This window comes from Pogona vitticeps, chromosome 3 (genome assembly GCF_051106095.1).
Source record: "Pogona vitticeps strain Pit_001003342236 chromosome 3, PviZW2.1, whole genome shotgun sequence".
NCBI classification, from domain to species: domain Eukaryota; kingdom Metazoa; phylum Chordata; class Lepidosauria; order Squamata; family Agamidae; genus Pogona; species Pogona vitticeps.
In genome coordinates, this window is record NC_135785.1 from 63,158,152 (window position 1) to 63,173,699 (window position 15,548).

General features: G+C 38.8%; 2 protein-coding genes across 4 annotated transcripts in view; one reads left to right on the plus strand and one right to left on the minus strand.

The window, feature by feature from the left end:
- Window positions 1-15,548, minus strand: part of NRAP (nebulin related anchoring protein) — a 76,030-nt gene that overhangs the window by 56,875 nt on the left and 3,607 nt on the right. Inside the window, exons 2-11 of one of the 3 annotated variants that reach the window (XM_020779900.3) lie at window positions 15,420-15,514; window positions 13,646-13,733; window positions 8,463-8,567; window positions 7,113-7,208; window positions 5,367-5,474; window positions 4,387-4,491; window positions 4,177-4,284; window positions 3,423-3,515; window positions 1,932-2,036; window positions 417-533 (exon numbers count right to left, since the gene is read on the minus strand). In XM_020779900.3, the coding sequence (XP_020635559.3) occupies window positions 417-533; window positions 1,932-2,036; window positions 3,423-3,515; window positions 4,177-4,284; window positions 4,387-4,491; window positions 5,367-5,474; window positions 7,113-7,208; window positions 8,463-8,567; window positions 13,646-13,733; window positions 15,420-15,514 (1,020 nt within the window). Of the gene's footprint in view, window positions 1-416; window positions 534-1,931; window positions 2,037-3,422; window positions 3,516-4,011; window positions 4,099-4,176; window positions 4,285-4,386; window positions 4,492-5,366; window positions 5,475-5,967; window positions 6,072-7,112; window positions 7,209-8,462; window positions 8,568-13,645; window positions 13,734-15,419; window positions 15,515-15,548 lie in introns of those variants that run through there. The other 2 variants (XM_072995530.2, XM_078389560.1) reach the window with 2 other exon arrangements.
- CASP7 (caspase 7) overlaps window positions 5,986-15,548 on the plus strand; it is a 41,731-nt gene continuing 32,168 nt past the window's right edge. The window contains exons 1-2 of the mRNA XM_072995532.2: window positions 5,986-6,123; window positions 7,919-7,975. The gene's annotated coding sequence lies outside the window, so the exon portion shown is untranslated. The remainder of the gene's footprint in view (window positions 6,124-7,918; window positions 7,976-15,548) is intronic.

Here is a 15,548-nt window from a genome sequence, read left to right on the forward strand (position 1 = left end):
AAGTTAGGCTATTGAAAATCATGGGATTTTATCCTATAGTTGTTGTAATGTTGTACTCCCTTGACTTGAAACAATCCCTATTGAATTCAACAGAACACATGTTGTAATGTTGGAGTAACAGAAGTACAAGACTGTACCGAGATTTACTAATTTTTGTAAGATTTGCACCTACCTTTCTGTGATACATTACTATCATAAATTTGATTAAAGTTCTACTCCAACCAATGTATAATTGTATATTCTTTTTTGCATTGCTAAAGTTTATTCTGTACAGAACACAAGAAGGGGTTGGTACTTGTTCTTAATATATACTAGAAACAAAGTGCTGTGCCCTGTGATAATCAAAAGAGCAAAATGCAAATAATAGTTTCCAGTATTACTCACTCCCTTGTCTCTCAGAATAACTATTTTCTTACCTCGCTGTATAGCTTGTTCACATTCTGGGCTTGTTTAAGAGCAAGGTTTTCTTGGGCTGAAAGAGAATGATAGTGGGCAGCCCCTTTCATCTGTGAAAAGTCCTTCTTGTATTTTATCTAAGAAGAAAAGGAAAGGATCAAAGCCTAGTGGAACAGCTATTAAGTAACCATCTTTCAGTTTACTGGACTTCCTTGTCAAAAGTCAATACAGCAATCAGTGCATAATTAATTTCTTCAGTGGAGACTAATGGCCAGGGCTGTAAGTTCAGCTGAAATTTAGCATGGAGTGGGGTGAATGCAGCTGTTACTTGGAGAATCTGATGAAGAATTAGCCATTCTGATGCGTGCTTGAGGAGTCCATTGCCTTTGTATATGCTCTGCTTGTATATTAAATAACTAGAGATTACATATACATCATTAGCCCCTTGTGTAATGCTCTCCTCTCAGTAACAAGGAAATCCTGTAAATCTGGAATTTCCTACTACAGTGCTTTAAAAACTCGAGTGAGTTACCATTTGTATAACAACATTTCACTGTTAAAATAGCTGAATCTAATAATTTAAGAATAAAATAGCTGATGTTGTGAGTGTTCAAAGCACTGGAGGAGGACCATTACTTGAAACCATGTTTGCATATTAGCTGATCTGCCAGAACATTTTCAAAAGAATAAAATTCTATTAAAAATTGTAAGTAGCAGAGTTTAATAACAAGTTACAGGCAACCAAAAACATAATAGTTATCTGTCACTTATTATTTCACTCTCCAACTCAAGGGTTAGTGAACATTCAGCCATATTCTGTTTCAACAGGTATCCTTCTTTCGTAGAATCATAGAATAATGAAGTTGGAAGGGGTTTATAAGGCCATCGACTCCAACCCCCTACTCAATGCAGGAATATAATTCAAGCATATCTGCCAGGAGATTGTCTAAATTTCTCTTGAATGCCTCTCGTGTTGGAGCACTCATCGCCTCTCAAGGTAATTGGTTCCATTGCCATACTGCTCTAACAGCTGGGAAGTTTACCCAAAATCTGGCCTCCTATAATTTGAGCCCATGATTCCAAGTCCTGCACTGTGGGTTGATCAAGTTCAGTGAAGAGTTGCTTTCTGACAGTTCTCTGAATTTTAAAAGTGATTTAGAGGCACTGAATAAGAGCCATTGCTTAAAAGTCCTTCTGCAAAAATAACTGGTTCTAGGGTTTTGATGTTATGGAAATGATGATTGTTCACCATGTTTTGGTTCTTTTTATTTTATAATCTCCGTTGCTAATCCCAACCCCTGACAAAGTAAACAAATACCAGTGCTTCCATGTTGGAGATCTGTTAAAACAGCATTCTCAGTCAAGGACTGAAGCAGTTATATCTGGCGTCAGTGGATGTGTCAAGGACAGTTCAGAATCTTAAAACAGTCTTGTTCTTTTTATAGGGTCTTCTTAGTTGTCCCAATCATATGACACTGGAGAGCATTTTACATCTAAGCAACCATGCTGGCTGAGACCTCTTGTTTCATACTTACATCACTAGCCAGGTCATTTGCTTTCTTAGCATTTAGATATGCTGGTGTGATCATGGCAGGAAAACTTCCTTTCCCTCTGTGCTCCTCATATTCATCCATATAATCCTGGGGAAAGTTCATTGATGATTATTTACTTACTTGTGTGTTAATTCATTTTAATTAATTTATGTATTTTAAATTAATAATGACAATTAACTAATAAATTTATTTTTATGTGTCTCCTTGTCATTTGCAATTTGTTATGAACAGCTTATATCTAAAAGTTCCCATTATGTTTACATAGATGACGAAAAAAAACACAACCCTGTATTTTTCTCCTCATTTTTCATCCACTATCAATTTTTGTTGTGCCATAATAAGAGCAGTTGGATTGGTCAGTTTTTCAGTATTTCTATTAAACAGCAAACCCACAGCTAGTACAATATGGCAAATGATAGCATGAGATGTCTGTATATTGTCTAACGCTGTCTTGTATAGGTAAAGATAAAGGTTCCCCTTGACACTAGGGCGCGGTGTCCGACTCTAGGGCGCGGTGCTCATCCCTGTCTCCAAGCCAGAGAGCCAGCATTTGTCCGTAGTCAGTTTCCGTGGTCACGTGGCCAGCGTGACTATATACAGAATGCCATTACCTTCCCACCGTGGTGGTACCTATTTATCTAATTGCATTTACATGCTTTCGAACTGCTAGGTTGGCAGGAGCTGGGACAAGCGATGGGAGCTCACTCCGTTCCGTGGATTCGATCTTACGACTGCTTGGTCATCTGACCTTGCAGCACAGAGGCTTCTGTGGTTTAACCTGCAGCGCCACCATGTCCCCGCTGTCTTTTATACCAACCACCAAACAACAATGAACACAAGAGAAACATTAAATGGAAATTATTCACACTCTTGTTAAGCTTACACTGAAATTCTTCTTTAATTTTATGGTAGGCAGGGAAATAATGTCTGGGAAACGACAAAGTATCACCATTTATAATGTAACGGAGAATATCCAACAGAATCTTAGCAAAAATAAAATATTTCATCTATAGGCATACTTGGTACTTCCCTCTAATGCAAGCATGGGCACTTCATGAAGGTTCAAGGGCCATGGTTTCACTCCAGCAACCAGTATTTGACACCAACATGGCAAAAAAATGATTTTAAAAATTCAACAGCCATTCCAGTTTGGAATGAGGACCGAAGACCCCTTCCAACTGACTTGGAAAGGCACTTCTTTCCTTCTTGGTACTGAATGGCACAGGGGGTTCTGTGGGGGCATGAGGAACCCCAGCAAAGGCCTTTAGAGCTTTGAGGACTCCATTTTACCCACCCTTCCCACATCTTTCCAGAGAACCCTTGCAACAACAGTCAAGAGAGGGAATATGGAGCTTGGGGTTGGAGAAGAGACAGGGCGAGTTGCTCCTCAGGAGAAATTCCACTGTTAAGCAGTAAGATCCAGCTGTTAATTTTAGAAACAATACAAACAACAACAAATTTATTGCTTCTTACCTGATGAAAGTGATCTATGTTTTCCTTTGAGACACCAACAGAATGACTCGCTTTTCCCTTCATCTCTTTTTCATACCTTTGATGATACCTAACCTGAAATAAGACCAGGTCCTCAGGTTACCTTTAATTCTGCTTGAATTTACACCCTCTGGTGGTTGAATTTATACCCTCTGGTGGTGATGTGCAGATGCATCCCCCCCCCACTCCATACCCAATCCCACAATATACGCGTATCACCCTTTAATTTCACTGAGTGTTCTTAGCCAAATTCAGGAGTTTCAAGGAAAATGCAAGTAGGCTTTCTTGATGATGCTGACCTTTGATTCTCACCACTCCACTTTTTGAAGGTTACAGATACAAAGCCACCCAGATGCATCCTCCTTCCTGCTGCTTCTCCTCCCCAAAGTTTTCATTTCAGTTGTCCAACTCTGTACTTGTTTGAAGTCACTCCACTCTTAATTCCCCCGTTTTCCTGTTTACTTCATGTCACAGAAACTGTCAACCATAAGCTTTCTCAATTAACTTTGTTTGCCCTCCTCTTACACCCTGGCATATTTGTTTTGATTTTTTCAAAAAATCCCACACTAACCTGTAAAACCTGTTGTAACCCCCCTTCCTTGCCGACTGAGCCTCAGTGAGACAATATCACCTGAATATTTGCTTCTGACAGGAAATTTGGTTTTAAGTTTACAAGATACAGTACAGCTTTGGCTTTAATATATAATTACATGTGGAGCATGCTTCAGAAACTTACATCACTAGCTAGTTCATTAGCTCGTTTAGCAATCTGGTAAGCTGGAGTGATCATAGCAGGGAAGCTGCCTTTCCCTCTCTGTTGTTCATACTCTTCCAAGTATTTTACCTGAAAAAATCCAAAGAGTTAAAATTACATAGAAGCCCAGAAAGTCAGCAACAGGAGAATAAGAGGGTGTTTCTACCAAACTGCTGGTTCTATTCTACTTACGTCACTTGTGAGCTGTCCCCCAGATTTTGCATGAAGTATATCTGGAGTATCCACAACACTGGTAAATTTGGAAACACGTTCTTTGTGTCCTTGTTTATATTCTACCTGTAACAATGAGTAGAGTCAAAGAGTATTAATATCTGCCATCATACATATATCATTATGTCAGGAATGAAAGACCAAGAAAAGAGATGATATTTGATGGATGGTGATTCCTTTTACACAGTGCATTGAATATAAAATCCTAGATCACACAGTCAAAAAACCAGGCTCTTACATTTATGAAAAGAGCCTGAAAGGATAACATATTCCGGTCTCTCTCTCTCTCTCTCTCTCTCTTTTTGTCAAAGTGTTGTGCTTGGTTAACACTTAGTGTAAGAAGTCACATTAGGGTAGTCCATTGAATTAGTGGGGATCTGCCAAGTCAACTAAGTTCCATTGATTCAATTGGGTCTACTCTACCTGCAATTTAATTGAGCAACGACTGAGTCAAAACAACAACAAAACAATACATAATTTTAGCTATCAGTCTACAAGGTAACAATAGCATTGCTGACACTAGTGGCAAATGGTGGGGATCAGTGTAAGATTTCACATTAGGTAATGAGTGAGGAACCCTTGATTTAGGGTTCCTAACTCATCACCTAATGTGAGGTTTAGTTTTTCTGAGTGGGTCTCCAACATTTGTAAGTACCTTTTCCCAGCTGTTCCTCTTTCAAATATACGTTGCAGTGCCCCCCAGGTCAGTCAAAGAGTGTCCAACTAAACTGAAATGTTCTGGGAAAAAGTTTTGTGTGTTGCCACTTCTTATGTCAGATATTATGTCCATTATAGCAATCTACAAATAGAGTAAGCCTATTTGAATCAATGGAGTTTATGAAGAAGTTGAATTACCAAATTTACAGTTATTCAAGGAGTCTACTCTAGTGTGACTTACTATGTTAAACAGAATTTCAACCAAAATTCACCTGGAAACTTACATTACTGGATAGCTGACTGGCCTTCTTGGCTATCTGATAAGCTGGAGTGATCAAAGCAGGAAAGCTGCCTTTTCCTTTTTGCTGCTCATGTTCCTCGGTATATTCCAGCTAGGAAGAGCAAATATTTAAGTTGAAACTATGTTTATTAAACTCTGTTTAATATTAATTTATTGTTGCCCTTCCTTTTCATAAAGCACACAATTGTATGCACAATGACTCAGGATTAAGTTTTTCCAAAGCCAGTGCTTACTTCTAGGTAAGTATACTTAAGATTGGATTGAAAAAACTTAAGGCAGAAGTTTTAATTGCACAGAATCAAACTAAAAATTAGAGACAAGAAGTCACTAGAAGCTGAAGTCATGGCGTTCCATACATTTCTAACTGGAAACAAGCAATTATGCAGATAAATCACTGCTTATAATTAGTGTCTCCCAAACTAACCATCCTAACACTGAATTTATTACAGCCCAGTATGTGTATAGACTAAGAGCAGGGAACTGTTTTGAGCTCCTTAGCTATTTTCCCACTCTAGCAACCCTTCTCAGCACAAATGGAACAGGAGGCCTAGTCACCACTACAGACAGTACAGAAAAGACCACACCTGTTGACAATCATAGGTCCCACAGATACAGGGCTGGCAGCTTTTCCTCATTTAGGAGAACACAGCAGAGGTGAAACTCTGCTATTACCTCTGCTAGGGAAAAACTCTGAGATAAGAGCAGTGATTCCTCTGTGTTCCACTCTCCTTGTTAACAAGGTAAGTGGGAGTAGGAGTAATCTCTTTATCTCCAGCCATTAGTCAGAAAATGATTTCTAGGCCACAGGGCTTCATGATAGGGAGGGCATACTCTGGCTAGGCTTATTGGGCACAAATTGATGTTGTTTGCCCAAAATCAGACAAAAGAGCATATCCCCATGTCCAGTTTGCTCCTGGAAAAGAACCAGTTCCATTTTCTATTGATTTGGACAGGTTTTATGGGATTCTTGATTCAATAGCTTTCCATTTCAGGATTATTTTCCCTTACTTAGGAACAAGATTTGGTTTTATTTTATTTTGGTTTTTGCCGCCCAGCTCCTTCCATATCTTTATCAGTTTCTTTGTGTTTAAAAAGCCAAAGTCTCATGGGTAAGTGCACAATTAGAACTCTCCATAACAAGAGCTGTGATGTCAGCTGTGGGAATGTTTTCTTTCATACTGGCTGAGTCTCTAAACAGAATGGGAAAATGGGATTTCCCCCCCCCCAGCACAGCTGCTTCTCCCTCTCTGCTTCATACTTGGCTGTTTTACACACACAGAGAGAGAGAGTGCTCTAAGCTTTCCTTCAAAATCTACAAACTTTTCTCCATGGTAGGAAGAAACTAATATCTGAAGGAAGAGGATGTGCTATGGTGTGGAAACTCAATCTGGATTAAAACAAAGGAAAAATGGCTTCAGGCATGGAAGCTTGACATGAGGAAATCTGGATTAATTGGGGAAAGGGACCACAGTTCCAGGTTCATGTAGTTTTCAAGGATTATCCCCTCCCCCAGAAACAAACCCTATTCCCTACTACTCAAATTATTCAAGAGGGCTTCCAGAGAGGCTTTGAATGCATACCATGGAGAGAAAGGAACAGAACATTTCATTTTCATCACTCTCCTTCTGTTTTCTTCCTTGGATTCAGGCCTGCGTGAATATCCTCATAACACAATATTTCTCCCACATGCCCATTTGTTATAAAATGCAGGGTGACTTGCATCACTAACCGTGTTCTGTGCTTGAGTTAATCTGACCACTTCTGAATCGGGGATATTTTCTGAGTACCAGGTTTTTCCTTCTTCATATGCAGCATGGTAGGCTTTCTAAAAAGAAAATATTGTGATGAGAAACGGACAAACACAATGGTAACACGTTCAACTACAACTCGTGATTAGGTCTCTGGTTTGATAATATTTACAAAGGTGTGGCTTGACATGACCAAGTTCCTTTTTCCTGTTCTCATACCAGGTTGCCGTCACACTTTTGAGCCAGATCTGTATATTCACATGCTTACATGGGAAAGTTGAACAGCTTCAGAGAGTTGTCTTTTGATACAACAACTCTCAGAATAGCCACCAACAGGGATTATGGGAGATTTAGTCCAAAAACCCTACATATTCCCAAACTATATTTAAAAAAATCCTTGTGATGTCCTTCATCTTTTGATCTATGCATGAAAGCTTCCTGAGAAATCCCATATCCTGGTGCTAAGACCAAGAATTACACATTTTATTTCAGTTTAATTTATATTCTAATTAATATTATAATTAATTTTATTTTGATCAAGTTGTTAGCCTCTGGGAGGTGAACATCCTAATCTTAATCTTGTGTGCTGGATACATCTGCACCAGTAATCACTACTGCTCTTTTAGGGGCCATAAACTCTTAAAACCCAGTCCACTCCCCCACTGATGTCAGATAGCGAGGCAATGAAATTAATGAAGTCACCGAAAAATAATCAGCATGCAAAATGAATTGCTGGCTACAGCCTTTATTCTCTTCTCTTGATATTTTCTCTTTCTTGTCTTTTTAGAAAATCAAATTGTAATGATCTAGTTTAAAAACCCTGAAGATAACACGGGACTGAAATGTAAGTAACAATGCAATCCTACATATGTCTATTCTGAAGCAAGTCTCATTGAGTTCAGTGTAGTTTAGTGCCAGGTATGTAAATATAGGATTGTGTGCTGACTTGCATAATCACACCATTCTAAGGATCTGCATGAAGGTGCAGCAGATTTTCAGATGAAGCCATCAGTATCCCAGATAAGGTACTCTAGGCCTGAGTTGCAATTCTCCTAGCGTTGTACTCAGAGAACTAAATGTTGTAGACATCAAAAGAGCATTCTAGAGCCAGGTAAGCCTCAGAATACTAGTTGGAAACAAATGTGGCAGGCCAAATGAAACTATAAATGTAATATTTATATAAATGAAATACATATACAATTTAAAGATTAATCAGAGTATACAACTGAAATACAAGACCTAAGGTCATGAAAAAATGCAGGAAGTTGAAGGGTGTCATGGCACATCTTAAAGATCTACCAGCATACATGCCCTTGGAACACATCTCTTACCTGACTGTTTAGTTGTTGTATTTTCTGTGCAGTTGCCATATCTCTGGATTTCACATCCCAGTGAAAAACAGATTTGAATTTCTCACCTTCTTCTCGATACTTAATCTAAATTTTAAAAAACAGTAATGAATACCATCACTCCAAAACATATGAGACAGAGATCATTTTAAACCGCTCTAGGGCTAAATTCAATTTCAAAGTTCTTTGGGGTCACAGTCCAGTGGCGGACATAGCTTAAGGCAAAAATTGACCAATCAGACCTTCACACGTTAACTTGCAGCTCTTCATACCAATACCTGAAATACTTAAAATAGATACTGCAACTTTCTTTTTTTTAAAGGAAATGCTTCACAAAATCACCACAACTGGGACCTCACAAGGGCTGGAACTCTCTTAGTGTTACAGCCACTTGGGGTATGAGGTTCTCCATGTTCACTTTAACTTTTAAAATAGTATTTGCAGTTTGGAACTTAACGTTAATGAATAGTAGGGTGTGCATCATGCCCATTCTGTGACACCAGGCTTACCTGCCTGGTCTTAAGAACAACATGCCCGCCTGAACTAAAACACATACAGACTTTTGTCAAAAGAAGCTACATGACTACTGCATTATTGTTAATGCCACAGCAGTCACTTTTAAGATTTTGTAAGTGACATTTGACTATTTCAAATAGTATTTGATGCAAAATTAAAAAGCAGAATGCACAATTTAAGCCTAGCATTGTGATGACAATTTGAGTCAAGAATCAGCCACTGATTTAGAAATAAATAATTTCATTACCTCTGAAACAGACCCCAAATTGGAAAAGTAAGGAAATGTCCAATACTGTATTATAATACTAGGGAGGTTTTAGAGGAAATCTATTCTTATACATATGTGAGGATCAAAAATGAACCTTTGAATTTCAAAAATAAATAAATAAATAAAATAAAAATGGGATTCATACTGAAATACTTATTCTTCAGCATCTATAGAATTTGCTATGGCACAAGACAGATTTTAAAATCCCCAGTTTGTCCCTGTGCTTAATAAAAAAATAGGTTTACCTGCCTCATATGTTTCAGTTATCATTTTCATACATGGCATCATGTTTACAGAGTCATCTAAGCAGTTTTAGACCATAAAACCAATCCACCATGTAACAAAAAGTCAGTTAAAGCTGTGCCCTTAATGAGGGGCCACATAATAAGTGGGTGGAGAAATGCATGGAGAAGTCATGGTTAAGGAAATAACCAAACCAGGAGTCAGTTTTCAGTTTGGCTCTCATTGTGCAAAGTGAGATGATTGCACAGGAGAATTTTCCAAGAGTGAGGATTGCACTGGAGTACTTTTTAGTGAGCTGAGATCCCAACATTAATGGGGTTAGAACTGAGGGCAATTTTTATCTTCACACTGGTTTCTCAATGAACAAAGCAAAGCAAGTAATGGGGTGGTACTATTGAAGAGTCATTCTTGCTAAGCATCAGCAGGCAGTGAAATCTATTCAAAGTAACAGCACACTAATTTGACACATGGGACATTTAGTATCTGGATGGCTATTGAGCAGCCAGTTTCTGAGTGCCCCAGCTGTTACTGAAGGCTTTTGAAAGTCAGCTATTAAGAGTTATCTTCTTAGCACCTTCTTCACCATTAGTTGCCACTCAGTTGTTTTATTTGAAAACCTGGTAGAACAGACTGTGATGACTGAATAGTATTTTTCTAAAGGGCAACGTTAGAGAAGACACTCTGTAATTCTGTACATTACCCACTCATTCGCCTTGGGAAGGCCCAACATTTTTGTTTCCTAAACCAAAGACTAAGATACCATTCCTCATTCTACATACAAAGTCAAACTGCAGCTGAATCTTACTTCAACACTGGCAATGCTAAGACATCCACCATACCTGAGGGTACCAGGCAAGTTTAGGAGGCACTGGGCAGGTTCTGTCTTCCAACAAAGAGAAGTAGCAGGGAAAGCTCAGAAAGAATGATCAGGAAACTTCCATTCTTGATCCCCAGTGTCTGAAACTTCACTACCTCACCGTATCTAATGGTAGTACTGCTCTTTAACTCGCCAAAATGCCTCAGCTAAAATTGAGAGCCCTATTAAGGTCACCATAAGTCAGAAGCGATTGAACAGTTTATAACAACAGAGCTGAGACCACAGGAAAGGTAAGGCAGTAGATGAAATGAGTTTATTTATGAACCACAGTCTCAGAAACTGGAAAGCAAAAAATTTCCCAAAGTACAAATATGAATGTGAGAATCAGCTTATAATCCTCCCTTTGGACCTCAGTCTCCCCTTTGTGACCAAAAAGAATATGTTTCTTAGGCGACAAAAGAAAGGGAAAGCAGTCTCTGATTTTAGTAAAAGACACTTAGACACAAACATATACTAGAAGTAACAGGATCCCCTGTCACTGCTGTCAAACCAAAATAGAAATTGCTGCTAATCCCTGACTCATTCCAGAGCAGATCTATCATGCACAATTTAAAACACAGGTACTTGTTGCTGTTGTTACAGCAGTAGTTTAGGGTGTTACAGAATCCTGATTTTTATTTTTCATTTTATTTTATTTTTATACAAGACATTTTTCAAGGATTAGCTTGAGAAACGTGATATCAAAAAAGCCTAACAAAGCTGCAAGGGCTGGATTTTCCACAATTTAAAGGGAAACAGAAGCATAATAAAATATAATAGTCTTAATCAGTGGTCTCCAAACTATGGCCCGTGGGCCACATCTGGCCTGTCTTGCTGTTTTATCTGGACCAGCCATAGGAAGAGGAGGGAAGGGGGACCCAAGTGATGCCCCAAAGATAGCAGGGGTGGGGGATCACTTGGGCCCCCTTTCCCTCCTTCAGCCCTCAAAAATTTGTTAAATATATGATGTGGCCCTCGTACTGAAAAGTTTGGAGACCCCTAGTCTTAATTGTCAGCGTTGCCCTTAAGTCAAAGTTGACTTGATAGCACATAATAATAACAAGTTCTTATTATACATTAGGACTGCTATCGTTTTCACAGTTATGCAGAAATCAGCCCCACTGAACATATGATTGTCTTAGATGTTTCCGGTCCCTACTGAGAAAATGGGGACAATATTTAAAATTGAAATCCAGCAGTTTGGAAAGTTGTAGGTAGAAAAATAACCAGTTTTGAAAGCACGGAAGTATTTCAGAGGACTTTCTGCAAACTGGCAAAAAGAGAGAGAGAGAGAAGAAAAAGAAGAAAGAAGAAACTCTTACAGCCCCTGACATTTTACCAAATTTACTCAATGTAGCCAAGTAAAACTCACTTGACTATATTTTTGTTAAAAACTCAGATCCAAGTGCTAGGTTCATCAGGGGTTTGAAAGTCTTTTTTTGTTTAGCGAACTTGAGTTCACATTCTAATGAATCTGCAGACACTCTCTGGTTTGGTGTCAAAGACTTGACAGTTTCAGATGAGTTTTCCTTTGAGTTTTTCTGCTTCTTTTGTAATGAAAATTCAAAGGACGGCTTGGACTGTGAAACAAAGCTACAGAAAACGTTTGCATGAACTCCTCTGAGTGAACCTACTGGGCTTCCCACACCTCAGATCAGCATCCTTAGCAATTTTTTTTTGTGAGGAAGGATGTGGATTTTCACAGGTCTGTTAGCTGATGGAGACACTGAGAGGTCCTGCAATTCTCGTTTAGGCAAGAGTTGCTGATACGTACTTTGCAAAGGTAACCAGGTTTTTAAAATGTAGAGGAAATAAGGTTGTAGATACGGGTGTACAAATGGTGTATCTATCTACAAACAAGTGTCACTACTTCTTCTGAATGTACAACCTCTGTGTAGAGGGCTGTGACCAAAACTGAAATAGAAGACCCTGTGCAAACATTGGACCTAGGGTTGCCAGGTCAGTAATATCCTCTTCCCTATGTTTTTGGGTGGTGCCTTGTGATATGACAGAGGCCTGGCAGGCAAGAGGGCATAGCACTGTTTCTGGCCGAAGTGATTATGAAAGTGGACACAGGAAGTATCTAGGCCCAGAATCTGAATAAAACTCAGCTAACACAAGTAATACAACAATGAGTCAGAGGGAAAAATCCACTTTTCGGGATCCAGGCCAGTGGCAACATGTGTCCAGATGTTGTTTCTGCTGCTTTAAAGCCACTTATTCCATGGGAAACCCTAACTGGGCCAGTGATATTATTTTACACAAGGCTAACAATGTTTTATCCTCTGGTTTTGCAGCACATCTCTAGCACAGGATATCTTAGTTTAGTCTGAACTCTAGCTCAGTATTTGGGCTAGCCCAGAAATTCAGCTGGCTATGGCCATAAAGCAGCGTCTGTATAACATTACTTGTGTTTGTGTAGCACAGGGTTGAATCTAGCTGCTGGACCGGTCAAAGAAGCAGTGAATTGTTACAGGCCAAAGAAATAAGCGCAATGTTGTTTGCTCTGAGGTCCCTATGTAAACTTGTTGTCCTGTTGCATCGCTGAAGGAGACTTAGCCACTAGCCTGGTTGGCCTCTCTACATGTTGCTAATTTGTCTTCTGTCTCAGAAGGAAAAATGTCTCAAGTTGCTACATGAGGGTGATTAATTTTTTTGTATTGATATTTGGATAACAGTTTTTTTTCTTCTGTGAAAATCTCCAAAAAGAAATAGACTGGGACAGGGAGTAAAACTCGTATAATGAAAATACTCATTGGCATCATAGTACTCTGTCTGTTACTGCAAATGGGAAGTGTTTGATTGTGACATTTCTTGTTGACAGCTAGATCTCTGAAAAAGTTTAGTTGTTAAATCTCTGGCTTGCTAGGACTGTATATAGGAAGCATTGCCTTGACTGTAAAGGGATCAGATGGGTATGGTATGTGATATTTGGCTTTGCACAGTTGCATACAGCTTAGAAAAAATGTAGGATCAAGAGGTCTGTTTGCAGGGTGGGTGCCAGTCTTATAATAATCCTAAAAAGAAACACATTATTTTCTGTTGGTACAGCAGAACATAGAACACATTGGCAGAATCCTGTCACATAATGGTGATGGTGTAAGCATTTCCCTCTCTCCTACCATTTTACCTTCACACAACTAATCTTACACTGGTTGCAAAATGTGGCATGCATCCAGTTGCATGGCCGACTGTGCAAATAAAGAGAAAAAACTACTGCATCTTTTGGGGCACAGTTTTCCTCTAATTAGATTTTGGCTATAAAATCTCAAAGTATCTTACCTCACTTATAGCTTCAGACTGCTTCTTCACATTCATATTTATTGGTGTCTCAAAAACACTTGTGAATGTATTGTTTTTTGGATTATGTCTGTTTAAAAAAAAATAACAAGTACCAAATCAGAAATGCTCTATAAATCTTTCTGAAAAAGACAGTCAGTCGTGCAGTCAGATATACAGATCGACAGACAGACATAGACATTAATCCACTGAATTGACATTCTGAAATGCCACTAGATGCTTACATACAAAATTTTACTTTGACTAGTTTTTAAAATATAAGTTATTGCGTTTCTAATAACAAAAGAGAGTAATAGAGCATTAGCTCATTTAAAAACTGCGTAAGGCAAACAGGGCTCCAGGTTTAAGTGATATTTCTCATTTTAAACCACTAAGGAACAGCCAGCTGAGGTTCTCCCTAAGCGTTTATGGCTGGTGGGATTACATACTCTGCTACCTAAGTGGCTTTGGAAAGTTGCATAGTCCCAGAGCATCATAAGAAGGTGGAACTGGTAAACCATTTCTGACTACTTTATACCTAGAAAGCCCTAGATGGGTTGCTATAAATTAGAATTAACAAGAAGGAACATAATTGTTAAGAAAACATCATACATGAATTCCCATAACCAACGTTGTGCATAATCGAGAAATTGATGCAGGAACCCTCAGAGTAAGTCCTAAATAAAGTGGCATTACAAAAGGCACCCCATAGGGAAGTGTTTACCACTTCTTGGAGGTCTGTGAGCTAGCTCTAATATAGAGCAAATTAATCCAAACCACCACCACCAAGGTGCCTGCATTGAATAAACTGAGCCTCTTTGCTTTTGTCACATAATATTATAATTGTGTGATTGTTACATTCTTTGTTCAGATGCCCCAGAAGTATGCTTACAGGGGCAGCTAGCAGTGGGCTTTTCTACAAATTGAGTCTGGTCGTAGCCAAACCCCAGGATTTTGGTCCTCACAGGATTAGAAAAGTCTGATATCTAGCAAGACATGCAAATCATTCTTCGGAGAACAAGACTTTGAGTAGGCCTGCCGTCATGGGCTTTTGCCACTCCAGGCACTGTGACTCATCCTCCATAGTATCAGCGTTATTTCAGGTACACACCGGGGTCAGGAAGGATTTTATGTTCATGCCAAGAGGAAAGTTCATATCTGACATGCTTTTCCCTTCTGCAGGATATCCTTTTGACATAATACTATTTACATATTAGCATTACTATTGTCAATATTCTTATTTTATTGTTACATAGAATATTGCTTTATAGATACTGAGAACTGTGATTGATGTACACAGTTGCCAGAATCTTAGTGGGATTATGCAATGCAAACCAGAAATCATGCATTTTGTCAGTGCTTTTAAGATACATAAATTTAGCCCATAAAGGGAGATGCCACAGATTTGCTACCTAAGTTGCATTGGGACAGTTTAGGCCTGTTTAGTTTTACTTTGTTTCATTTTCTATAATATGGCTATAACTCTGTAATCTGAAAATTATAATATTAAATCCATTCCTCTGAGGTAGGGCATAACTGGCAGGGGCTGGATTCAATGATTCAAAGGGTCCCTTCTAGCTCTGCGGTTCTAAGATGATGATGATGACAATATAACCATAGAATAATTGTGTTGAAAGGTGTCTATAAGGCCATTGTGTACAACCCATTATTACAAAAAGATATTTCATAGTCTCCTAATTCAGTCCAGTGAAATCCCATTGATGAATCCTATTGCCACAAGATTGTTTTATAAAGGACTAAAGAAGGACACACTTACACTTGACAGTAAGGCCTTTTCTGGTGGCTGACAAAGTTATTTACGGTTAGCATCATCTTGCAGACTTCGCAATGAAAGCAGGCTTTGTGCCATGTCTAGAAATAGCAAGAACAAAAATACTGTACAGTG